This window comes from Aethalodelphis obliquidens, unplaced genomic scaffold (genome assembly GCF_003676395.1).
Source record: "Aethalodelphis obliquidens isolate GAN/ISIS:26980383/991018 unplaced genomic scaffold, ASM367639v1 scaffold30, whole genome shotgun sequence".
Classification (NCBI taxonomy): domain Eukaryota; kingdom Metazoa; phylum Chordata; class Mammalia; order Artiodactyla; family Delphinidae; genus Aethalodelphis; species Aethalodelphis obliquidens.
In genome coordinates, this window is record NW_020837974.1 from 8,053,273 (window position 1) to 8,079,147 (window position 25,875).

The following is a 25,875-nucleotide window of genomic DNA, read 5'->3' on the forward strand; positions in this document are numbered from 1 at the left end:
CGCACGCGCGCAGCCGCTCGCCAGGACAGCTGCAGTGCGCTCATGGCGAGCCCGGCCGCCTCATCCGTGCGACCGCCGAGGCCCAAGAAAGAGCCGCAGGCGCTCGTCATCCCCAAGAATGCGGCGGAGGAGCAGAAGCTCAAGCTGGAACGGCTGATGAAGAACCCGGTGAGACGAGGCGCGGGCTGACGGCCCTTCCGAGTCCTACCCGCTTCCTTTCTGGCGTCTCTGGGCGCTAGCGGGCCCTCTTTCCGCGCTTCCGAACTCTGGAACTCAGTACCCGAACCCCAGGGTCAGACCTTAGGAAGGAGTAGGCGGCCCCGGAGATAGTGAGCTATTTTCTGCTCTCATGTTAGAGCCAAGCCTGGATGAGGGCGCTGCGAAGCGGCTTCTCGTGCTCTAAGACCCTTTAACTTTGTGAACAGAAGCCTTAGACTGGAAAGATATAATCCGTGGGTTAGCACAAGGGTTTATTTTCTTCTAAACAGCACTAATTGTTAGAGAGGCATTGGCCAAGACACCTGGGGTTGGAGGTTTCCAGCCATAAACGATGAGTCGCGTTTCTGAGTTCTGCCCTGAAAAGTTGAGTGTAGCCCTGGCAAGGCTGTGGGCTCTGATAGGACCCAGAGTATACAGGATGAAGTAAAGGCAGAGGGAAGAAAACGAACTCAGCTTTGGGTCCAGGAAGCAAAGCAGCCTTACTTCACTACTTCAGTTAAAGTTTTTTGGTTGAAAAAGATGTCACTTTGTCAGCCGGTTTATACATACAAACGCTTTCGTGTTTAAATGTTGCAGGACAAAGCAGTTCCAATTCCAGAAAAAATGAGTGAATGGGCACCTCGACCTCCCCCAGAATTTGTCCGAGATGTAATGGGTAATGTCTTTTGGATGTGGGTGTGTGTTTAAATACAGTTTTTAAAGTGTAGGTATTAAAAACTCTGCAGTTAGCATTTGTTAATTACACCCCTGATAGGAAGAAAAAAAAGTTCACTTATCCAGTATTTTGCTCTTACAATGAAGGGGTATTGTTGCTTGTGGTCTGGCATTAGAGAACTTTCTTCTGCATTGTTTTTAATACCTTGTTTTTTCAAAATGGAAACAGTTTTTATTTTGTTGGGTTGTAAGTTAACTAACTATAAAGAGAATAAATAACAGGTGTAAAAAATTAGAACCACCTGTTATCTATCATTCTATTTGTAACATTTTGATGTAGTCCTCCAAACCTCTTTATAGTCAAAACCACTCATGCTTAAGAAAAAATGTTTACAAGAATATGGTTGTTCTACACATACTATTTGATAAGCTACTTTTTTTCACTTCATATATCATGGACATCTTTTCAACTAAGTAGAAAAGCATGTCAAATGTGAAATCATCTGGTGGGGGAGGGAAAGGTCACAGGCTCTCTTTTAGGTTTCTGGTCTCTGAACGATAGTCTGCTTGTCCTCCTAATACTGCGCTAGAGTGGAATTTTTGGTGACTTCACATTCAACATTCACACAACAGATATTTACAATATACCAGCCAGTGTGCTAGCTTCTGGGGTACAATGGGGAATAGGGCAGGCTTGGTCCCTTCCATCACTTCTAGTACCTTTCTTTGGTCCCCTGTGATTAAGAGTAGCCTGTGTTGGTAACTGGATATCATCAAAAGCTCTGGACTGTCCTGGCTTTAGGTTCAAGCGCTGGGGCTGGCAGCGGAGAGTTCCATGTGTACAGGCATCTGCGCCGGAGAGAGTACCAGCGACAGGACTACATGGATGCCATGGCTGAGAAGGTTAGTGAGCCAGGACGCTGGCTGAACCCTTGGGTTTAGGCAGTGTGCACTTAAACCTTAGAAAAAAACACTTGAAGAGTAGATACACCTGGTTGTGGCTTGTGTGAGGGCCGCCTTGTAAAGTCAGCAGGAGAAACAGATGTCAGGTGGAGTCCAGGGTACTTCTAGGTCAGATCCAGCACGGCAGGATGCTCACACTAGGAAATGAATGAGGGGAGGGAGTCTTCCAGGTGGTGGAGAGCCCAGCAGAGTCCCCTTTCCCCTCCAGGCCATTTGCCATGGAATAGAAGCAGGATCTCACACCACTTGAGTTATTATTTCTTTATAGTTTCTGTTTTTGGCTGAATGCCTGTAATTCCAGTTAGCTGTGTGTTTGGTGCTAGTAGTGGTGTGCTTTCCGGTGTTTTTGCCTCTTTGAGTTTTCTAGCTTTGAGACTGGCATTTCTTCATGACAGGTGTCAAATAATAATTGATTAAGAATGGAGAATTACTGGCAGCTTCCTGCTGGTCTAGTGGTTAGGATTCAGTGCTTTCACTGCTATGGCCCGGGTTCAGTCCCTGGTCAGGGAACTGAGATCTTGCAAGCCATGCGGTGTGGCAAAAATAAATAAATAAAGATAAAAATTAAAATTAAAAAATTTTTTTTAAAGAATTGAGAATTGCTTTTGAAATTGTACTGTAAGAACTGTTGAGCTCTCCATTGATTGATGGGAAAGGCCAGAAACCTCTCTCCTATTGCTCTTAAGAAATATTCTTTTGGACATTTCACTTGTCTTCTTTCTGGAATTGAGTTTTGGAGTTATTTTATCCACTCCAAAAGTTTTGTTTGATTTTTTTTTACTAGATTTAAATTGAATCTGTAACTTAACTTGAATGAGAATGGATGTCATAGTGTTTAGTCATCCCCTCTAAAACTTTGTCTTCTTCTTTGTCTAATCTTTTTGTATCAGTGATCATATATAGAGATTTTACATATGTCTCACCACGTTTTTTCAAAGATATTTTAAGTGTTTTGATTGCAGTGGCGGTGAGTGGTCCCTTAAAAATTTATTTGAATGGCCAAAATTGAGTTTGAAAAATACCTGTATGATTTTTGAACAGAAGGGATCATTGCCATGGTGGTTTTCACCTGGTATTTGCTTGTCCTGCAGCCCTTACTCGGCCCCCAGGTGTCGGTGGTTCTTCTCCAGCTACTTCCAATCCCAGTGAGGAGTTTCAGGTGACTTGTCACACAGCTATACAGGATCACTGAAGGATTTGCGCTGTTAGGAATAAACAGAACTCTGTATGTAGAAACTAACAGAAGCACTTTTTTATTTTTAAACTACTTTAGAGGGGAGGAAATAGAGTAGACGGTTGTCTCAAATGCCATCAGTTAGTCTGAAGCTTTTATGTATTGATTAACGACCCAGAGAAAATACAGAAAAATGTTTCACAAACCTTGAAACCACACAAATGCAAAGGTTTTATTTCACGTGGTGAAAGAGAGGCTCTGAGGTTAGAAGAAAAAAAGAGATGCAAGAGAATCCTTACCTTCCACAGCGACTGATAGGTTGTCACCACTGACAGAGCACATCTGACTCCTGCTTGAGCCCTTGCCGGGGTCAGCAGCCAGCAGGGGGCTCTGTTTTGGTCGCGCTTCAGACATTTCCAGCTCAGCTTCTAAACAGATCAGGTGCTTTTAGTTTGAAGTCATTGCTTTCTAGCTGAACTCTAATTAAAGCTGATTCCCTTCTTGGAAGGAGACCCTTCTTTCTAATTTCATAATTCTGCTCTCAGAGAGAGTTTCTGCATCCGTCTGAGCAGATCCACAGAGCCTGGCAGTGCAGGCCAGCAGAGGTGTTGAAGCCACCTCTGTCTCCTCTGCTGGCTCCTTGTTTGCTCCATCAGCCTTTATGGCTGTAACTAGAAGAAATAAGGATGGCGCTTGTTTTTTATCAGTAGATGTCTTTAGTTTACAAGATCTTTCCTGTAGGTTATTGCAGTTCATTAGTCTTCCTAAAGGCTCAGGGAAAGAGAAATTATTGTTTCCCCCATTTTATAGATGAGGAAGCTGAGGCTTAGAAACAGGGAGCTGCTAGGAAGAAATAACACAAGGGATGGATATATATATTTATTTGTACTTATGTACGTACTCACATATACGTATGTACACGTGTAGGTGTGTTTAGTAGCAGGTGATGGCAATGCATGTTATGCTGCCTTAGAATCGGTCATTTGATAACCGTAGCGAGTTAGGACTTGAAAATTCCATGGTCGCAGCCCTCTGGCCGCTCCACCCAGTGAGCCCCTATCACTGTCTCTGAAGAAGCAACACTCTTGTGTGTCTCCTTACTGTCAGTACTCTACTGCATTTCTGACACTTCTGGGCACCGGATGTGTGGGGATTTTCCCCACACCAAGCAGTTCTGTGACACCAGGTGAGTATCCTACAATTCAACTCAATTGTGACCCTGTCTACGTGGAGATGGCGCCATATCTCGAAGGTTAAGACTCAGTCCTGCAAGACTGAGCCCCACCCCCAACTTCAGAGGCCAGCCACAAGTCCCCGTTGTCACCTGTGCTTCTGACCCACTGGCTATAAATCAGAGGTTTCCCATGACCCCCTCCTCAGGTTCAAGTAATTGGCTTAGAGGGGCTCACAGAAGTCAGGAAAACAGCTTACTAGTTTTCCGGTGTCGTATAAAAGGATATAACTCAGAACAGCTGCATGGAAGAAGGGATGCAGAGCTTCCGTTCCTTCTCCCAGCATCTCCAGTGTTCACCAACCCAGGAGCTATCCAAACGCAGCCTTTTGGGGTTTTTGAAGGCTTCATTATGTGGACATGATTAAATCACTGACTGTTGGTGATTAGTTCAACCCTCAGCCCCTCTCCCCTCCCTGGAGGTCAAGGAGGTGGAGCAGAAAGTTCCCTTGGCAACCAGCCCCGTTCCTTAGGTGCTTTCCCAACGTCACTCAAACTCCTGTGCTTGAAAGGGGCTGGTTATGAATAACAAAAGATACCCATTTCGTCTTTATTTCTGGAGTTATTTCAGGAACTGGGAACAAAACTAAATATTATAATAAAAGATCCCCCTGTGGCTCTCATACAGGAAATTTGTAAGAGTTTTAATGTGCCAAAAACAGTAGATGAAGACCAAATATGTATATATTACAAGTCACAGTATCACATTTTCCAAGGCCCTGGTGAAACAGAGCCAGTAGTGCTGCCTCTGCCTTCAGGGAATCCTCAGCGTGCTCCCTCTCATACTTTCTCTCTCTTACATTTACTTGTGCACGAACGGTATCTTAATGAACTGAGTTATTTCACCATCAGAGATCCATATATTGATTTCCTGCCTCACCTGTGAGGCAACTTCTTTAAGTGGCCCTGGAGACCTGGATGTACCTGTAGCACCCCCAGTGGTGCGACTTCTAGAGTTTTCATACCCAGGCAGGCCAGAGTTTGTCTAACTGATGTGGTTTTTTGCAGCAAAAATTGGATGCAGAATTTCAGAAAAGACTGGAAAAGAATAAAATTGCTGCGGAGGAGCAGACTGCAAAGCGTCGGAAAAAGCGGTGAGGGCTTTGTGGCATCCCATAACTACTGAGACTTAGGGCGGGAAATGTAAAAGTAAATAGTTGGTGAACGAGTCCTTCTTGTAGTCAAAAGTTTACCTGTATGGCCTGTATAGGTCTTGGGTGTGAAGATCCACAGTGGGGACTTCCCTGGCGGTCCAGTTGTTAAGACTCCATGCTTCCAATGCAGGGGGCGCGGGTTTGATCCCTGGTCGGGGAGCTAAGATCCCGTATGCTGTGCAACGCAGCTAAAAAAAAAAAACAACCCACAGTGGAGCACCCCCGTAGAGTAATGGCTTTTCTTCCAGTACCTGGGGAGAGATCAAGTCACTTACTGCCCCCTGCCCCTGCCCCCAGCTTGCTACAGATTCTCCAAAGCTTGCTGGTCAGCACTTTGGTGGTGAGCGCATGGATTTCTGTGTCTCCTTCATGTCCGTATTTTTTTTTTTTTCCTGCGGTACGCAGGCCTCTCACTGCAGTGGCCTCTCCCATTGTGGAGCACAGGCTCCGGACGCGCAGGCTCAGTGGCCATGGCTCACGGGCCCAGCCACTCTGCAGCATGCGGGATCCTCCTGGACCGGGGCACGAACGCGTGCCCCCTGCATCGGCAGGCGGACTCCCAACCGCTTGCGCCACCAGGGAAGCCCCATGTCGGTATTTTAACATCAGGTTTAATAAGTTGCTATGAGCAAACTTCCCGATTAGCTTCTCCCTTAAAGGAGGGTCTGTAACCTCCCTAAGTGACTACATGAGTATACAGACTGCACCCGTGCATGTGTATGTGTTGTTTTAATAAATGCTCCTTCAACTTTCAGAGAGCTGAGCAGGATTCTAAAAACAGTCCCTAGGGCTTCCCTGGTGGCACAGTGGTTGAGAGTCTGCCTGCCGATGCAGGGGACACGGGTTCATGCCCCGGTCCGGGAAGATCCCACATGCCGCGGAGCGGCTGGGCCCGTGAGCCATGGCCGCTGAGCCTGCACGTCCGAAGCCTGTGCTCCGCAACGGGAGAGGCCGCAACAGTGAGAGGCCCGCGTACCGCAAAAAAGAAAAAAAAAACAAACAGTCCCTAAATATCTCTGAATGAGAAAGTATCTCCAGTATTTCTGGATTGCGCTAATCACCTCAGGACTCCAAAGAATCTGATCTTGATTCATGAAGGAAACAGGTTGATAATGTTGATGATGTTGGAGTAGCCGAGTCATGAGGAAGTATTTCTTTCATTTTATCATAGTATTCGTGTAATTACTAAGTTGCTAAAGGTTCTGTAAGTAGATGTTTATTTTCTAAAATATAAAATAGGTAGTTAAGGAATTAATTATTTTGCATTTGCAGCCAGAAGTTAAAAGAGAAGAAATTATTGGCAAAGAAGATGAAACTTGAACAGAAGAAACAGAAAGAAGGTGAGTGGTACCCACTTTTCTTTCATGACCTTTCTTAGTGCTGATCACAGTGGTTGACCTGTCAAGAATGAGATTTAGAGTTTGGAGTAGGTTGGTTGGCCTCTGAAGAAATGACGGCTTGTTTCTATTAGTTTCGACTCATTTAATTGCAAGTGTCAGGAAGCCAAACTGGTTTAAGCAAAAAAGAAAGCTACTGCCTCACGTTTAGTCCAGGACAGACCTCCTCTTGGGCCTGGCTGGTAAAGGAGCTCTGATGTTGGCATTCACTGTCTCCTTCTGTCCCCTGGCTCCCTGTCCTCAGGGAGGCTCGTTTCCTCCTTGTGGTGGTGAGGTACCAGTAGCGGCTCCGGGCCACACCCTGGCTCATTCTTGCCTAGTAGCAAAGACCGAGGGGGTGTCCCTAGCAAAAGAGTTTTTGTGTCTCTTTGGCTCTTATTGAGTCACTTGGCAAATCAGTTAAGAATTCTTTTGGCTACAAGAAATAGAAAACTAGCAGTAGTTAAGCAAAGAGGAATTATTTTTCTCATATAACAAGAAATCTGGTGGTAGGTGGCAGCCCAGTGTGGTTGAGTAGCTCAGCAGTGTCAGGCCCAGTACCCCTGCGGTTCTTTTGGCCTTTATCCTGTGGGCATGAGATGGCTGCTGCAGCTCCTGGCATCATACTTACGTTTAAAGCAGGAAGAAGAGGGGAAAGAAGTGGTACTTGTCTGTTGTGTTTTTTTTTTTTTAAAACTGAAGAGCAAAATGTCCCCCATCGCGTATTACCTTGTATCTCATTGGTCAGTAATAGGTCACTTTGCCATCCCTTGCTGTCATCAGGCTAGATGTAAAGAAGACAGAATTGTCATGACTATCTTTAATGTATCGTGATCCATCACTGGATGCTGGGTACATTGTCACCCTAGACAGAATTGAGATTTGTTAGGAATAGGGGGTGAGTAATGTGTCAGCATCCCACAGTGCTGCCAGTCCTGCCCACTTCCGAACCCATCACAAGGCCAGTGGTGCCAGCCACTCCTTTGGGAACCCCTGGGCTGCAGACCAGGGAGAGAGAGGTCCCAGATGGAAAGGACCAAGGATGCTGAGAGACGGAACAATGACAACTGGTCACCACATCTCTGAATTGGTGGCTGTTCCCTGATTGACCAGACATGGTTCCTAATTGTGATTTTTGGTCTTAAGATAAAATCAGACCTGCACTGACATACGGAAATATGATTGGCCCCTTCCACGACCAGTTTGCTTATGAGTTGTAAATGTACTGTGTGACACACTATACATGGTATGGTTTTAGCCTGTTCCCTACCATTTCCGAGAAGAAATTCTTTTACAGTACCAAAATGTGATTGCTAGGACATCATCCCTCAAATAAGCCACCTCATCATGTTCCCTGCCCTTCCCCCACCCCACACACACAGGAATGTGGAAGTACTTGGTCCAAGGGCAGGAGGATTGGGCAGCCCACCAGTCTCATGTTCTGTTGAAGGAGGTACTGGGGCTTGGACCCCATTATATTGGGACATAGAAAGGGCTCCTTGGCTGTTGGTAATTTGACCCTTCCTGCCCAGGGTTTGTTGTTTTTGCTGCTCGTTGTCTTTGTTGCTGTTTATGTGTTTAGTGACTTTCCTGAATTAACTCTGTACAGCTTATATTCTTTGTTGTGTGTGGCAACTGAAGTCTTTGCTTGGTTAGCTTAGTGGTCAGCTGAAGATCAGAGATTTCCTGAAATGCTTTGAACCAGTAAGTCTCCTGATCTTTGCCAAGGGGCTTTCTGTGTGTGGTGGAGCATGCCTTCACCATTCTGGCAGGTGGTTTACAGTTTTGCCTTAGCCTTCACTTCCTTCTTGCACAGAGCCTCAAGGTTAGCCAGGGGTGAGATTAGGGCCATCACTTGTCTGTCTTAGACATGTGCACAGCTCTACACATGCCTGTGGCCTTCTAGATTACCAGCATTTCCTCTTAAACTGTTGGTCAGTTTCTTGTTTGCTTCCACTGTTATCACTGCCTCAGGCAGCTATGATGATAAACAGTTGCCACTGATTGTTTTTGACAAATACGTTGAGGAAAAGGCTGTTCTCACTGAGTCAGGTTGAATAAAGACAAGACAAGCCTTGCCAGTGGAAGTTTCCGGAGAGCTGCCAGACAGGTCAGATAGGGACAGTGCTCTGGGTGTGGGACTTCTGAGGAACTCCCAGGGCAGTTTCCTTCCTCCAGTGGCTGCTAGGCTGCTGGTTTTCACAGCTACGGGAGTAGGAGGCTATTGATTGGGAGGCTACCTTGGATCTGCGGAGAGGGAGTAGGAAATAGGGCAGATTTTTTTTTTTTAACAAATTTATTTTATTTATTTATTTTTGGCTGTGTTGGATCTTCGTTGCTGTGCGCGGCCTTTCTCTAGTTGTGGCGAGCGGGGGCTACTCTTCGTTGCAGTGTGTGGGCTTCTCATTGCAGTGGCTTCTCTTGTTGCAGAGCACGGGCTCTAGAGCACAGGCTCAGTAGTTGTGGTGCATGGGCTTAGTTGCTCCGCAGCATGTGGGATCTTCCGGGACCAGGGCTCGAACCCATGTCCTCTGCATTGGCAGGTGGATTCTTAACCACTGTGCCACCAGGGAAGTCCTGTTCTCTCTGGTTTTTTGTTTCTCTGTTTCTCCTTTCCTGTCTTCTTTTGGATTTATTTGAACATTATTATTATTCTATTTTAATTTATCTATTGTGTTTTTAACTGTTTCCTTTTTTATAGTCTTTTAGTTGTTCCTCTAGAGATTACTATATTTATACCACTTTCACAGTCTATTTGGAATCAGCATTTCACTGCTTTAAGTAGAATGTAGAACTTTTCATCACATAGATTTCTTTACTCTGTATGTTATAGTTGTCTTAGGTATTACATCTCCATACATTGAAAACTCCTTCAGATAATTTTACTTTTTTTTAATTGACCTATAGTTGACTCACAATATTATTTCAGTTTCAGGTGTACAGCATAATGACTTGATATTTTCATAGATTGTGCACTGTACAGTTATTATAATATTTTTGGCTATATTCCTGATGCTGTATGGGTTGGCCAAAAAGTTTGTTCGGGGTTTTCCATAACACCTTATCGGGAAACGAACGAACTTTTTGGCCAACCCAATACATTACATCCCTGTGACGTATTTACTATATAACTGGTAGTTTGTACCTCTTAATCTCCTTCACCTATTTTGCCCATTCCCCCATCCTCCTCCCCTCTGGCAACCACTAGTTTGTTCTGTCAGTGGAGTCTATTTCTGGTTTATTTTTTAGATTCCACATATAAGTGAAAACATGCAGTATTTGTCTTTCTCTGTCTGACTTATTTCACTTAGCATAATATCCTCTAGGTTCATCCATGTTCTTGCAAATGGCAAGACTTCATTCTTTTTTATGGCTGAGTAGTATTCGTGTGTGTGTGTGCATCTTCTTTATCCATTCATCTGTCAGTGAACACTTAGGTTGCTTCCATGTCTTGGTTATTGTAAATAACGCTGCACTGAACGTTGGGATGCACGTATCTGTTTGAATTAGTGTTTTCATTTTCTTCAGATGAATACCCAGAAGTGGAACTGCTGGATCATATGGTGGTTCTGTTTTTATGATGTTACTGTTTTTGTTTTCAGTCATCAAATATATTTCAGAAATCTCAAGAGAATAGTCTTGAATAGTAACCAGATAGTTATCATTTCTGTTGCTTTTTCTTTGTTCCTGATGTTCCAGACCTCTATCTGGTATTGTTTCCCGTATGTCTGAAGAACTTCCTTTAGTCATTCAGTTAGAACAGGTCTGCTGGCTATAAATTATCTTAGCTTTTCTTCATATGAGGCTATCTTTATTTCACCTTCATTCCTATAGGACATTCTCACTAGATACAGAATTCTGGGTTGGCAGTTTTTATTTCAGCACTTTTGAAATGCTGTTCCATTTCCTCTGGCCTCCATGACTTCTGATTTTTTTAAAATATGTAGTTATTCAAATTGTTCTCCTATCATTGTTTTTCTCTGGCTGCTTTCAAGATCCTTAGATGTCAGGAATTTGAGAATTTGATTATGATATGTCTGCGCATGGATTTCCTTGGGTTTATCCTGGAGTTGGGTTTGGAGTTCACTGAGCTAGTTGAATCTGTAAGCATGTATCTTTGTCAAATTGGGGATTTTTTTTAAAATTTATTTATTTTTGCTGTATTGGGTCTTCGTTTCTGTGCGAGGGCTTTCTCTAGTTGTGGCAAGCGGGAGCCACTCTTCATCGCGGTGCGCGGGCCTCTCACTATCGCAGCCTCTCTTGTTGCGGAGCACAGGCTCCAGACGTGCAGGCTCAGCAGTTGTGGCTCACGGGCCTAGTTGCTCCGCAGCATGTGGGATCTTCCCAGACCAGGGCTCGAACCCGTGTCCCCTGCATTGGCAGGCAGATTCTCAACCACTGTGCCACCAGGGAAGCCCAGGGGATTTTTTTTTTCCAATCTTTTTTTGTCTCTGTTGTTCACATTGGATAAGTCCTACTGATCTGACTTTGAGCTGTGTCTTCCCTGTGTCACCTCCATTCTGCTTGTCGATTCTATCCAGTGAATTATGTTTTTCAGAAAAGTTTTTCAATTTCCATTCGATTCTTCTTTATACCTTCTATTTCTTTGCTGCAGTCTTCTATCTTTCCATTTGTTTCAAGAGTCTTCACTCTTACTTCCAGGAAAGATATTTAAATAGCTACTTTCAAGTATTTGGTACTTCCGGATCTGGGGCATCTTGACATTGGCATTTGTTGATTGTCTCTCCCCACGCTAGCTGCGATTTCCCTGATTCTTCACGTGCCGAGTAACTGTCTGTGGATCCGGGACATTTTGAATATTATATCGTGAGGCTCTGGTCTTGCTGATATTTGTTTTAGCAGACAGTCAGCCTGGTTGTGTTCGGAGCACAGGTTCTGACCAGCCTTCTGTAGATTGTGGTTCCTGTGTCAGTTTGGCTTTTAAAGCTTTTGCTGTGCTCTCAGGTGTGTCCTGTGTGTGCCACCCAGTGGCCAGTCAGGGTTTAGTTCTTTGAGTTCGGTTCTCAAAGTGTTTGGCATGACGATTAGGGCCAGATCCGTGCATGTGCTGTCAGGGCCGGCCCAGGAGTTTACAAACAACTTTATGATGTCTCTTCTAATCCTCTCTCCATGATCTCCCCTGTAGGTTCTGGTTTCTTGGGGCTCCCCTTTTCAGACCTCCAGCCAGAAAGCTGGGACTTGGGACTTTCCTGGCGGTCCAGTGGTTAAGACTCCAAGCTCCCAATGCAGGGGGCCTGGGTTCAATCCCTCGTCAGGAAACTGGATCCCACATGCCGCAACTAAAACAAAAGATCCTGTATGGGGACTTCCCTGGTGGTCCAGTGGCTAAGACTCCAAGCTCCCAATGCAGGGGGTCCGGGTTTGATCCCTGGTCAGGAAACTAGATCCCACATGCCACAACTAAAGGTCCCACATGCCACAACTAAGACCTGGCGCAGCCAAATAAATAAATAAATATTTAAGAAAGTTGGGGCTTTAGTTACCTACTCTGCCACATACTTTGTACAGCTGCCCCTGCATCCAGGGCTGAGTGGTGGGAGGACAGAGAAGAAAAGCAACAGAGTTTGCCCAGCCATCTTAGGACCACAGCTCCTCTGATCAGAGAGGAAGGTTCCCCTCCTTCAAAGTTTTTGCACATGCAAGCCCCTATTGCACCGCAGTCGCTGTGGCCATCCTGACACTGGCAGGATTGCCTGGGAGCTAGGGTGTGAGAGAATGGAGACAAAAGAAGAAACACAAGAATTTCCCTTCCTCTGAGCATTAGGACTCCACTTTCTCACTCCTTGAATCAGAAGTAGAAGGTTTCTCTTGGAACTGTGTCTGTGCCCAGTTTCCACTTCTGCGTATTGGATCGCCTTGAGTCCAGGCTGGGGGATACTGGAGGGAAGAAAGAAAAAAGCAGGAAACACAATATTGTGGTACTTTGTATTCTGGTCTTCTTCCCCAGTCTGTGTGCTTTTCAGAGTCCATGCATTCTATCCAGGTTCTATAGCTGTGTTCAGTGGAGAAACGGGGTCAAACGTGCTTGCTGTGTCTTACCTGGAACCCACCCTCTATTTGGTTTTTTGAATCCAATTACAGGACTTGATATTTAGCTCTTGTGCATTTCAGCTTGGTGTTATTGGCTCCGTTGATTCAGGTTTCCAAAATCCTTTTGAATTCTGATTCTCGAATTAACCATGTTACCATGTCAGGGGCAGGTTTGATAAACATACCTCCTTTTGTCATTGGTAAAAATGCTGAGCCAGACAGGGCCAGGGCCAGAGCCCTGCAGCATCCACTAGTGAGCTCCATCTAGGCCAACATGGACCTGTTCACTAAAACTCTGGGTGGAGTTATTCTCCAGCTAAGAATCAGCTAGACTCACTCTTCTTTCCTCTTACCCACAGAGGTGTCATTCTAAACTAAGATAATTTGAGGTCAGGGAGTAAGTACAGTAGGCATAGATTCTAGGCTCAGCTCTCACTCTGGCTCACCCTGACCTTAGCATCTCCTATTTGAGCAGATTTTTTTTTTTTTAATCTTAGTCTGTAAAATGATAAACTCTTTCTAGATCTAAAATTCCACAGCTTGATAACTTTTCCAAACGCCTTGCTGTAATGAAGATATAGCATATTTGGGCAGCAAGAGGGGCGGTTCCCTCACCAGTAAATCTAAGAACCCTTTCAGAACAAGAAACAGGTTAGTTTGCTCTGAATTTGTACTTAAATGAACCTGTAGTGGGTCTTTGGAATCACTTAATAACTTTTTAGTAATCAGTTCTAGAATTGAAGGAGACAGGAGGCAACATCCCAGAGCTGAGGTTTCTTTTTTTTTCTTTTAATATTTATTTATTTATTTGGTTGTGCTGGGTCTTTTGGTTGCGGCAGGCAGGCTCCTTAGTTGCGGCATGCATGTGGGATCTAGTTCCCTGGGATCTAGTTCCCTGACCAGGGATCAAACCCAGGCCCCCTGCAACTGGGAGCACAGAGTCTTAACCACTGCGCCACCAGGGAAGTCCCCAGAGCTGAGGTTTCTTAAATCCCCCTTTTCTAGCCCCTTTTACACATTAGTTGCATGTGATCGTGCAGTTTTCAGTCGCTTTTCTTTAATTTGCCCAAGGCTATGAAGAGTATATGAGATGGTAGATTTCATCCAGAACCTGTAACCTGTTTAAAACGGCCTTGTGCCCTCTCACTGGGTCTCCCCCATCCTGAGCTTCAGTTCTATCAGAAAGATAGATGTTTGTGCCCATGTTGCATCATAGTAGCACAGCGTTTTTTCAAACTGAGGGATGTGATCCTTTATTCACTGGGTCATGAAATCAGCTTAGAGGTTACTGATGTTGGTTTTTTCATGGTTTTTTCAAACATACATAAAATAGACTAGAAAATACCAGAATGCATCACACCCTGAATAACTGTTTTGTGAAATTTTCTTTCAGTTGGTATGTGGGCTGTGGTGCAGTCAAACAGATTTGAAAATCATTGTTATGATTCATGAGCCCTGCTCTTCTACTTGTGAAGTTAGCACCTGTACCTATTAGAAAAATGATTAGTAATAATACATGGTTGTATATGCTCCGCACCAGATGAGCTGGATAGAGAGTGCTGTAGGGATAACTTCATAAGGATGCTCTGTGTGCCTTTTACCTCACCCTGTCAGTTTCCTTCCTTATTTTTCATTTTGTGAAAGGGAAAGTAGGTTTTCCAGGTGGTTGAAGTGAACAGAAATTTAATGTGGTGATGATCAGTTGTGCCACAAGGTGGCTTCTGTGCACTTCTGGGTTCTTGAGGGACTTGGAGATACATTACTCGAGCTTTTTGGCTCTTCTCCTATAAAGCGGTAAGGGGCAGCTGGCTAGGAGTTCCGTTCTGTTGTTGGAGAGGAAATATCCCCACTTATTGTCCGTGCTGGTCCAGCAGTTCAGTGAAGACGCCCTGCAGTGTGGAACTTGTCTGAATGATACCACAGGATGGTGTTAAGCCAGTTTGGATTATTGTGACGCCTTGAACTCCTAAAATGATGTATTCTGATACCAATGTTACTTATCCGGACACAGGCTCACCTACCAGAGAAACCCAGGGTGACCTTAAGGTGATTTACTAAGTACGTCAAGGGCAGTTTCTTGACAGTGGCGGGGAGGAGAAAAATAGGTGAGGGAGATTGAGGTACAGACTTTCAGTTACAAAATAAATGAGTCGGGGCTTCCCTGGTGGCGCAGTGGTTGAGAGTCCGCCTGCCGATGCAGGGGACATGGGTTTGCGCCCCGGTCCGGGAAGATCCCACATACCGCGGAGTAGCTGGGCCCGTGAGCCGTGGCCGCTGAGCCTGCGCGTCCGGAGCCTGTGCTCCGCAACGGGAGAGACCACAACAGTGAGAGGCCCGCGTACCGCAAAAAATAAAAAAATAAAAATAAATAAAAAATAAATGAGTCACAGCTATGAAATGTGTAAATGTGGGGAATATTATCAGTAACTGTGTAATATCTTTGTATGGTGTCAGATGACAACTAGATTTATCGTGGTGATCGTTTTGAAATGTATAGAAATATTGAATCACTGTGTTGTGTACCAGGAACTAATATAATGTTGTAGGTCAATTATACTTCAAAAACAAGCAAACAAACACTCATAGGAAAAGAGATCAGATTTGTGGCTACAGAGGTGGGTGAATGGGAGGAAGGGGAATTAGATGAAGGTAGTCAAAAGGTACAAACTTCTGGTTACAAGATAAATAAGTACCGGAGATGTAATGTACAACATGATAAGGATAATTAATACTGCTGTGCATCATGAATGAAAGTTAAGAGACTTCTCATCAAAAGCAAGAATTTTTTTTGTTTCTTTAATGCTGTATCTATATGAGATGATGGATGTTCCCTAAACCTGTTGTAATCATTTCAAAACTGGGGGTGGGGGGAAGCAGTTTCTCAGCCTCAGCACTGTTGACACTTTGGGCCAGATAATTCTTTGTTGTAAGGGACTATATCCTGTTCATTGTAGGATGTTTAAGGGAATCATGGCTTCTACCCACTAGATGCCAGCAGCACCCACCCTCCCCTCAGTTATTGACAATCAAAAATGTCCCCAGACATTGCCAAGTGTTCCCTCGTGGGGGAGGGGGGCAAAATTGTCCCTAGCTAATAAAATTCGTATCTCAGCTGGTATCTGGTGTTTGAAAGGCACTCAATTTATGTGGGTTTTTTTTTAATTAATTAATTAATTTATTTATGGCTGCACTGGGTCTTTGTTGCTGCACTCAGGATTTCTCTAGTTGCGGCGAGTGGGGGCTACTGTTCATTGCGGTGCGCAGGCTTCTTGTTGCAGTGGCTTCTCTTGTGGAGCACGGGCTCTAGGCACGCGGGCTTCAGTAGTTGTGGCACGCAGGCTCAGTATCTGTGGCTCGCAGGCTCTAGAGCACAGGCTCAGTAGTTGTGGTGCACGTGCCCCGTTGCTCCGCGGTATATGGGGTCTTCCCAGACCAGGGCTCGAACCCGTGTCCCCTGCACTGGCAGGCGGATTCTTAACCACTGCACCACCAGGGAAGCCCCTCAATTTATGTTTTGGATTGAACCATTTGTTTCAGTGCCAAAACTCTTATACATATTATGTTGGAAAACTATCCATAGCCTTTGTGTCTTTTGAGAATAAAGGTAATGTATGATCATTTTAGAAATTTTTAGAATATGCAGAAAATAAAGCCAAAAATAAAAATTATCCATAATTCTTACTAAAAATAATCACTTTAACATTTTCATGATGTTTTTATTTCAATTTTAATATTATATAAACCTATTTATATAATTATCATATTTACAGTTGTCCTACTTTTTCATATAACACTGTATCACAAATATTTTCCCATGTCCTTGCAATTCCATAATACAAAAGTATTTATGTTCCCTAGTGTATTCATTCATCTGTTTGTTTGTTTTTGCTTTGTTATTTTTTTGTCCAAGTCTCATTTGCGGCATGCGGGATCTTTCAATGTGGTGTGGGCTCTTCATTGTGGTGCGAAGGCTTCTCTAGTTGTGGCGTGTAGGTCTTCTCTTCTGTAGTTGTAGTGCACAGGCTCCAGGATGCATGGGTCTACAGTTGTGGCGCGTGGGCACGAGAGCATATGGGCTCTGTAGTTTGTGGCACGCAGGCTCTCTAGTTGAGGCGCGTGAGCTCAGTAGTTGCGGTGTGCAGACTTAACTGCCCCGCGGCATATAGGAACCTAGTTTCCTGACCAGGGATCGAACCCACATCCCCTGCATTGGATGGCAGCTTCTTTACCACTGGACCACCAGGGAAGTCCCCATTCATCTGGTTTTTTTTTTTTTTAAAGTTAACATCAGTTTCAATTACACTCAGTGGCATTTTACCTAGTATTCCTATAGTCTAAATAAAATCTCAGATTCTTAGATTTTAAAATTTTATGTAAACAGTAGCATAAGAGTAATGGAAAAAGCTCAAATATTACCATCCTCATAGATCACCTTTCTTTCTGTCCATTTTCTTTTAATCTCTCCATATGCACATGTCATTTGTATGTAATGACAATTGTAGTGTATGAACAGTTTCCCCTTTGCTTGTTTTTATTTAACATTATAAGCATTTCTGGTCCTTCATAATTTTTTAAGTGACTGATAATATCCAGCAATTGACACACCATGATACATCTAACATTTTCCCTTTTGTTAGACATTAGATTGATTCCAGTTTTTCTCTTTAAAAGATATTTTAGTGAATTTATGCACCTGTCTCCCTTCCCCCTTTCTGGGTCATTTTCTTGAGATAAATTTCCAGCAGTGGGAATAATTAGATCACAGAGTGTAAAAAGAGTTCCTGGCCCTTGAAATGTATTGCCAGTTTCTTTCCAGAGGAGTAGTGGCAGTTTCTCACCAAAGGAGTAGTACCAGTTTTTACTGCCATCAGCAGTGTGCAATGGTGTACACTTTTACCATATCCTTGCTGTATTCCTCCACATGGATAAGAATGATTTCAGAGGAAGTCAAGGTCTCATTGAGGACTTAGTAAAAAACCTTACAAAAATATAGATCCAGGGGACTTCCCTGGTGGTCCAGTGGGTAAGACTCCGTGCTCCCAATGCAGGGACCCAGGTTCGATCCCTGGTCGGGGAACTAGATCCCACATGCATGCCGCAGCTAAGAAGTCCACATGCTGCAACTAAGACCCGGCACAGCCAGTCAGTCAGTATATGTCTATATCTCCAGATGTGTCAGGACTATGGTAGCAGCCTCCACTCTCTTCCCACCCCCTCCGACGCCGCCCACCTTGAACAGCCTCCAAAGCTCTTTTTAAAACAGAGGTTGGATTGTCATTCATTCTTCTGCTTGTACAATAACAATACTTAGCACTTATTGAACATTGATTGTGTAGCCCCAGTTCTAAGGTGCTTTGCAGGTATTAGCTAACATAATCCTCACAGCGTCCCTGTGAGATAGGCAGTGACGTTATCCCCATTTTACAGTTGACCTTAGGGACCAAGTGGCAATGGCACCCGTAGAGCTAGCGGGAGTGAGTGACAGGCCGGGATTTGATCCCAGATAATGTGTCTCCACGGGCCTTGTGCTTACCTGCGAGGTGATCCTGCTTGAAACCTAGCCAGTAGCTCCTGCATTCCTGCCCTTTCTGGTCTCTCCACTATTTTGTTCTGGCCACTCCCTTGCACGTGTCCTCTATTCTCACCAAGCTTAACATCTCTGTTCTCCCACCTCTCCTTGTGCTCAGGCCTCTGAGTTCTTTTCGTTTTCATGCTACCCAACTCCCCATCTGCTTGGAAAACTTCTCATCTTGCACCCTCCTCTCTTTGTAAAGCCTTTTCTAGCCGCCCTCCCCACCCAGCCTCCACCTTGCTCCACAGGGTTTTGCACATATTTGGTTGCAGAATCTGCTGAATCACATAACGTGCTTATCTATTCAGTTGCAGTCTCAGTTCCATGAGGGTAGGCAGTGTCTTTTTTAAAATAAACTGTGTTGTAGAATGATTTTAGATTTACTGAAATATTACGAAGATAGTATAGTACAAAGAAGTCCCATATACCCAGTTTCCTCTGTAGCTAATGAACCAATGTTGATACATGGAGCAGCTAAAGTCCATACTTTATTTACATTTCCTTAATTTTTAACTAATGCCTTTTTCTTGTTGCAGAATCCCACGTAGGATATCACATTACATTTAGTCATCATGTAGCCTTGGGCTCCTGTTAGCGCTGACAGTTTCTCAGACTTTGTTTTGATGACCTTGAGAGTTTTGAGGGTCAGATGTTCTGTAGAATGTCCCTCAGTGGGATTTGTCTGACGTTTTTCTCATGAGTTATTTATTTTTGGGAGGAAGACCACAGAGATAAAGTACCATTCTTATGTCAGGGCTGGGTGCTTGTCAGGATGGCTTGTCACAGTTGATGTTGCCCTTGATCACCTGCTCAGGCAGTGCTCTTCAGGGTTCTGTGTGTAAAGTGACTCTTTTCTTCCCCTTACCACGCTGTACTCTTCGGAAAGAATTCACTATGCGTAGCCCATGCTTAAGGCGTGGCGGGTTATACAGCCCCTCCATGAGGGCGGAGTAGCTACAGAAGCTATTTGAAATTGTTCTGCATGGATTTGTCTTCTCCCTCATTTCTTTATATCAGTATGGACTCTGGGCTGTTTATTTTATATTTTAGGTTTAATCCAGTACTACTTCATTTTCTTGCCCAAACTCTTCCAGCTTTGGCCATTGGGAGCTCTTTCTGGCCCGTGTGCCTTTTACGTACCCCCATTATTGGTGTTTCGAGGGGTTTTGTTTTGTTTTTAACAGCACTTCCTTAGTTTCTGGTACTACAAGATAGTCCAGACTTGTCTTGTGTATTTCCTGTCCCTAACCTAGAATCCGCTTTTTCTCTAAGTCCTATTTCTTTTCATTGGAGAATGAAATGATTTTGTTGAATTACCAAGTTACTTGAATGTGCAGCAGATTCCTAGGTTTCTCCTCTTTGAGAGAGATACTTCCAGGCCCCAACACCCGACACACAGGAAACAATTGTGTACTATTAATTGAGGTATTACATTTTCAGGAGCTTTTCAGTCACGAGGAGTGCTTTGAGTCCTCCTCTATCAGTCAGCACTTCAGGCATCCGGAACACCCCATTCCATAAACATCCAGGTTAATGAGTATTTTTCCCCTATTACAAAAGTTTATTTAATAAAAATGTTCAGTAATAAAATGTACACGAGCCAGTGTTTATCATAGTAAAATGTGGAGGGGACATGTGGAAGCAGTTGATTTCTCTGCTGAACACAGCCATTGTTCATACTGGTTCCAGGGCTTCTAACATGATGATACTGTTTCCTCGTGTTACCAACACTCCAGTATTCTGTTGCCCACTAGTTTCCACCTCCACACATTCAACTATCACAAGATTCATAAAGGGATCAGAGCCCCACAATATTCCTTGGACATGTCTGCCACCACTTAATTTTAGTGATAACTTCTCCACAAATTTCTTCCACTCAGGAGGGGGAGCCTTGCTCTTGATGTCTACTCGGTGAGCTCAAAGATGCCTCCTGTTTTACTGTCTCTTTAAGATCAGAATGAAAGATCAAAGCCTATGCTTTTGTCCTGCTGTGTTCAGATCTCTATGGATATGGCGGGTGGTCCTTAGAGAGGCTTCAGGCTGACCAAGTATGACTAAGTTATGGAACAAAACAAGTACGCAGCAGTTTCAGCCTTGGAGCCCAGGTTCTAGAGCAGAGCTCCCCCGCTGGTATATGGGGAATGGACTACACATGGCTCCCCTTGCCTTCAGGGTGGAAACTGAGTGCCCATGGCCTTGGACCGTTGCCCCACATGCCATAGAAATACTGTCCTTTTCCATGAGTGCCATGACATGAGAGCGCTTAGGGAGTTCTGCCCTAGGAGTTCAGGGAGCTCAGAGCTATGTTTTTGATCCATCTATAGTTTTTCACTCAGTCTCTGCATAGCATTCCCTCCCTCCCTCCCTCCCTTCCTCCCTCCCTTCCCTCTCTCTCTTTTTTTTCTTTCTTCCCCTCCTTTTTTTAAAATTTTGGTAAAATACACATAACGCAGAATTCATCATCTTAACCATTTTTAAGTGTACAGTTCAGGGGCACTAAATATAAATTGTGCGACCATCATCATCATCTATTCCCATAACTCTTTTCATCTTGTAAAACAAAAACTATATCTTTCAAACAACAACTCCCCACTTCCTGCTCCTCCCAGCACCAGCAACCACCCCTTCTACTTTGTCTCTGAATTTGGGTACTCTAAATACCTCCTATAAGAGGGATCATATAGTATTTGTCATTCTGTGACTGGCCTGTTTCACTCAGCATAATGTTCTCAGGGTTCATCCATGTTGTAGCCTGTGTCAGAATTTTTTTCCTTTTAAAGGCTGAATCATTGCACTGTATGAAGAGACCACATTTTCCTTATCCATTCAGTAGGCCCACCTCATTCCTGTTTTCACTTCATTTTTCTTTTTTATATTGGAGTATAGTTGATTTACAACGTTGTTAGTTTCAGGTGTACAGCAAAGTGATTCAGTTATACATATATCTATTCTTTTTCAGATTCGTTTCCCATATAGGTTATTACAGAGGATTGAGTAGAGTTCCCTGTGCTATATAGTAGGTTCTTGTTGATTATCTGTTTTATATATAGTAGTGTGTATATGTTAATCCCAGCCTCCTAACTTATCCCTCCCCCCCTTCCCTTTTGGTAACCATAAGTTTGTTTTTGAAGTCTGTTTGTTTTGTAAATAAGTTCATTTGTATCATTTTTTTTAGATTCCACGTATAAGTGATACCATATAGTATTTGTCTTTGTCTGACTTCACTTAGTATGACAATCTCTAGGTCCATCCATGTTGCTGTGGATGGCATTATTTCATTCTTTTCTATGGCTGTCATGCCGTTTTTCTTTTGCCTCCATTTCCTTATGCATTTCTGCAGGCAAGGTACCAGAGGCTTGAAAGTCAGATAGTCCAGGTTTGAATCCTCGGTCCTGGTTTTACTGGTTATGAGACCTTGGTTAACAAATTACTTAACCTCTCTGAGCTTTATTCCTCATCTGTAAAATGGATATAGAGGAGTGTTACTTATCTCATAGACTGTTGTTTAGAGTTAAGACGGTACGTATATGCAAAGACAATAAGCACAGTGCCTGGCACATAATAGATGTTCAACAAATCTTAGCTACTAAAACGTGCTCCTCATTTGTACTTTCAAAATTTCTCGTTCTTTTTGGCATGAGGTTAAGATGGAGGAAAGTCCTAAATAATTGAATCATAGAGATGATGTCAACCCCTTGCCATGAGTGTTCTTTAGTGTCCCATCCTAGGGTATGCAGGTGACTGTGCTGTGCCCTGGGCACCCCCAGGCCTTGAAGCTCTTCGGCCCTGTGACAACAGCAGTAGCAAAGCTCTGGGTGCCTGTGGGTTTCTGCATGTCTGCAGGAGGAGGCCCACGGTGCCTGCAAGTGGCCTCCTGGCGTGGACGGGGAGCCGGAGGACTGGTGTGGGCTCTGGCTCGTCCCAGCTCTCGCCTGCTGCCCTGCTCCCGAGAAGAGGGGAGGAGGAGTTGGGAACAAGTAGTCTTTGTGCTCTGCTCTTAGCCAGCTCAGCTGCACTGAGGGTAGACTGGCAGACCGCCAGGGAAGACAGTGGGATTCAGAGCTGCACGGGGAGTGTCAGAGAGGCGTTCTGCGTCTGTGGGAAGAGCCGGGAAGCTGACATATCTGTTGTAGGCAGAGCCCTCTGCTACAAGGTTTTTGAGACTCCTTTTGCAGACTGGGGTGAGAGCTGGAGACGTCAGCAGGAGTGTTGTCAGCCTAGCGCTAAATGTTAAAGGGCTGCTGTGGACGTCGCCCTGCCAAGGTGACAGACTTTGGGGGGATCATATAAAAAGCAGTGAGGCCTGATTTACTGGGCGTCAGGATCTCATGTGTGCTGGACCTTTTCATAAGGATGAGGCCCATCCTCCAGCAGTGGTAGGTCAGTTCTGTGACTGGCCCTTTATACCCGGGAGTGGCACTGGGGACTGATGGACATGAGGACCTCTCTGGCTCCTCCCTGTACAGTCCAGGAACAGCTGGTTCCTGGGTTTTCCTCAGCAGTCCTTTCTTGGAGTACCCCTTGATTTGCTAATCAGGGGATACTCGAAGATTTGTACCTCTCTAATCCAAATGTCGTGTGATTACAGGATCCAGTCAGTCCCAGGAGCAGTCATCCAGTGGCTCTGAGGCGGCATCTGGAACAGAGGAGGAGGACGAGCCCAGTTTCATCATGGGGCGATGACGAGGTTGGCCACGGCAGCTGTCTGGAGCCTGGCCCGCTCTGTGACCGGGACCCCAGAAAATCCTCCACAGGCCTCAAGGGGAAGGGAGCAATCTCTGTTTCAGCTCAGTTTCCCTCCCAAAGCCTCACTGGATAGAAGCAAGTAGGAGTCCACCCTAAGGGCTCACAGCCCCCGTGTTGGCAGGACTGGGCCTGTGGGAGAGAGGACCGTCTCCTGGACACTCGAGGGCACTGCCAGGCAGGGTTCGTTAATGTTCTCGCTGCAAGGGGGGAAATGTATGACCTGGTCCCCCTGGGGCCTGTTCTCACATAATTGGACACTGATGAGTTTGGGGCTGGTTTCTGTGAAGCGAATGTTTATTTAGTAAAGAACAGAAAAACTCCAGGTTTTGTTCTGACCTGTGAATGTTAATTACAGAAACTGTAGAGAAGGCTGTGAAAGGACATGAGAGGGATGGGGCCTGTTCCCAGACTCGTTGAAGGAAATGGCCTTGGCCGTGGAGCTAACTCACTGCAGGGCACATGACCTCCATTTCCTTCAACGGAGAGTGCAGACTGCACCCCAGAACACATGCTCCCTCCCAGCACACATGTGCAGAGGGAGATGTGGGACTTAACTGAGGCTGAGCCAGAAGAGAGGACCTTAACGTGTGAGAGGAACTTCGGAAAAACAACTGGTGAGTAGAAAATAAGCAGGGAGAGAATCCAGCCTGGGCTGGAGCAGAGGAGATGGCCTGGGGGATCCTAGCTGCACTGCAGGGGAAGCAGATGCATTGGCCAAAAGCTGCATTTTCATCTGGAGTTAAGAGGGGATCTAAACAGAAAATGGGAGGTGACTGAGGGTGTCTTTTTGGGCCAACAGGAGGAACAGGGATGGTCTCTAATTTTAGAGCCTTTGCTCACTTTTTGGATATTTCCAAGTTTCTAGCTCTATTTTGTGCCTTTTATGGAGTTTGATAGAATTAGGAAAATAGTGGTTTTGAGTGAAGGGAAACTAAGAAACATCTTACTTTTCTTGATTTCCTTGGCTCCACCCTGAGCCATGTGACATCTGTGATAACTTCTGTCTTTCCGCAGTTCAAGTCACAGGAATTTTTCTTTCCCAGGAAGCTGAAATGGCAAGTCAGCCATAATAAATTAGCACACACCCTAACTGTACATCTTGAAAGCCGTGTTTGTCTTTCATTGGGGACTGGCTGGTTAGTTTTGTGTCCTCCTCTCTTTTTTTTTTTTTGCAGTACGTGGGCCTCTCACTGTTGCGGCCTCTCCCGTTGCGGAGCACAGGCTCCGGATGCGCAGGCTCAGCGGCCATGGCTCACGGGCCCAGCCACTCCACGGCATGTGGGATCTTCCCGGACCGGGGCACGAACCCGTGTCCCCTGCATCAGCAGGCGGACTCCCAACCACTGCGCCACCAGGGAAGCCCTCCTATCTTTGAACTGTTGGTTTCTTTCTCTCTCCCCAGATTCAAAGTAAGAGTTACGACACACACTTCAGTGAGTCTCTCACACTGGAGGCACTCCCTGCATCTGCCCAGTGCCCCTGGCCAAGAGCTCAATGAGATACCAAAGCACATATGTGCTGGACAGGTGGGCAAATGACTAGACAGATGAGAGGGTGCCAGACTGGAGAGTTGTTTTTACCTTTACTAGATGTCAGAAGATGATGTTCAGGAGGAAAACGTCCTCCAATGGTTTCTGATGATATTTAGGGGGTTATTAGTACCTTAGGTTGAATGACTCTTAGTATTTCTGTTACCAACCAGAAACTTGGATCAGGTCACCCAACGCTCAGCAACTAACATTGTACTTTCTGTTATCACAACCCAGTTTTTTTGCAGGGTGCCAAGCAAGGAGAATGGGCAGCTCGTGCTCAAAAGACCCAAACTCCCCAGTGGCTTTCAGAGAAGGGCTTTTGAAGACTGAGGGAGAGGTCACAGGATGGGCAATCAGCTCATACAGTTCTGATTGGTTAATGGTGAATAATTGGGTGATGTTTTGGGAATCTCAGCCTTTTGGTTCCAACCAGTCTGGGGTCTACACGCTGGTAGTCAGCATGCAGTTAACTTCTTTTACCTGGTGGGGGTCTTGATATCTGCAAAACAACTCAAGGGCATGGCTCAGGATACTAGTTATAGCCCTTGAGGCACTAAAGGTCCTTGACTTTGTTTTATGGCTAAATTATTTTGCCTTAGTTGACTGCTTTCCTTTGTTTCTGCATTTTCTTCTAATTAAATTTGCTCTTTGGAACTCAGGGAAGGCCTGGGAGGCTAAAACAGGGGACATGGCGGGGGGTCTTTCTCTAGGAAGGCCCACAGGGTCCTGTTTGGTTTTAGTCAGCCTCTTTCTTTGATACACCTCAAGCCTGAGGGGAAGAGAGGCAACAACCTTTTTCAGGATTAGAGGAGTGAGTCACTGACTTTTTTAATATGTTTATTTGTCTGCACCGGGTCTTAGTCACAGCATGTGTGATCTAGTTCCCTGCATTGGGAGCACGGAGTCTTAGTCAGTGGACCACGAGGGAAGTCCCGAGTCCCTGACTTTTCATTTTTAAAGAATTCTCAAGTTGCTTAGCATCAATATTCTGTATTATAAAACATTACCTCGCTCTCTGACTGCTTTGTCACAGCACCTGGACAAACATTTGAAAATTAGTAGACATATTATAATGAGGATAATGATCGAAATGCACCCGTGTACTACATACCCCAGAAGTCTTCCTGTTACAGATGGCAGCCAGGAAGATAGGTTTCAGAGTGGGTCCTTTTTATGTAAATTCTGTAAGTAGGATTTCGAATT

At 44.8% G+C, this 25,875-nt stretch overlaps 1 protein-coding gene, 1 long non-coding RNA gene and 1 pseudogene across 6 annotated transcripts in view; 1 reads left to right on the forward strand and 2 right to left on the reverse strand.

Moving 5' to 3' along the window:
* On the forward strand, window positions 1-24,235 carry PRKRIP1 (PRKR interacting protein 1). Its single transcript, XM_027126081.1, has 6 exons — window positions 1-168; window positions 796-874; window positions 1,676-1,776; window positions 5,250-5,335; window positions 6,668-6,735; window positions 22,983-24,235. Exons 1-6 carry the CDS (start codon window positions 43-45, stop codon window positions 23,075-23,077), a joined length of 555 nt encoding a protein of 184 aa, XP_026981882.1. The 5' UTR covers window positions 1-42; the 3' UTR covers window positions 23,078-24,235.
* Window positions 19,583-20,644, reverse strand: LOC113630291 (small nuclear ribonucleoprotein G pseudogene; annotated as a pseudogene).
* Window positions 21,595-25,875, reverse strand: part of LOC113630545 (uncharacterized) — a 26,658-nt gene continuing 22,377 nt past the window's right edge. For 4 of the 5 annotated variants that reach the window (XR_003437007.1, XR_003437006.1, XR_003437008.1 and 1 more), the window contains 3 exons: window positions 24,088-24,187; window positions 22,953-23,030; window positions 21,595-22,489 (listed from right to left, as the gene is read on the reverse strand). This is a non-coding gene — a long non-coding RNA (uncharacterized LOC113630545). Of the gene's footprint in view, window positions 22,490-22,952; window positions 23,031-24,087; window positions 24,188-25,783; window positions 25,855-25,875 lie in introns of all 5 variants that reach the window. The other variant, XR_003437009.1, reaches the window with a different exon arrangement.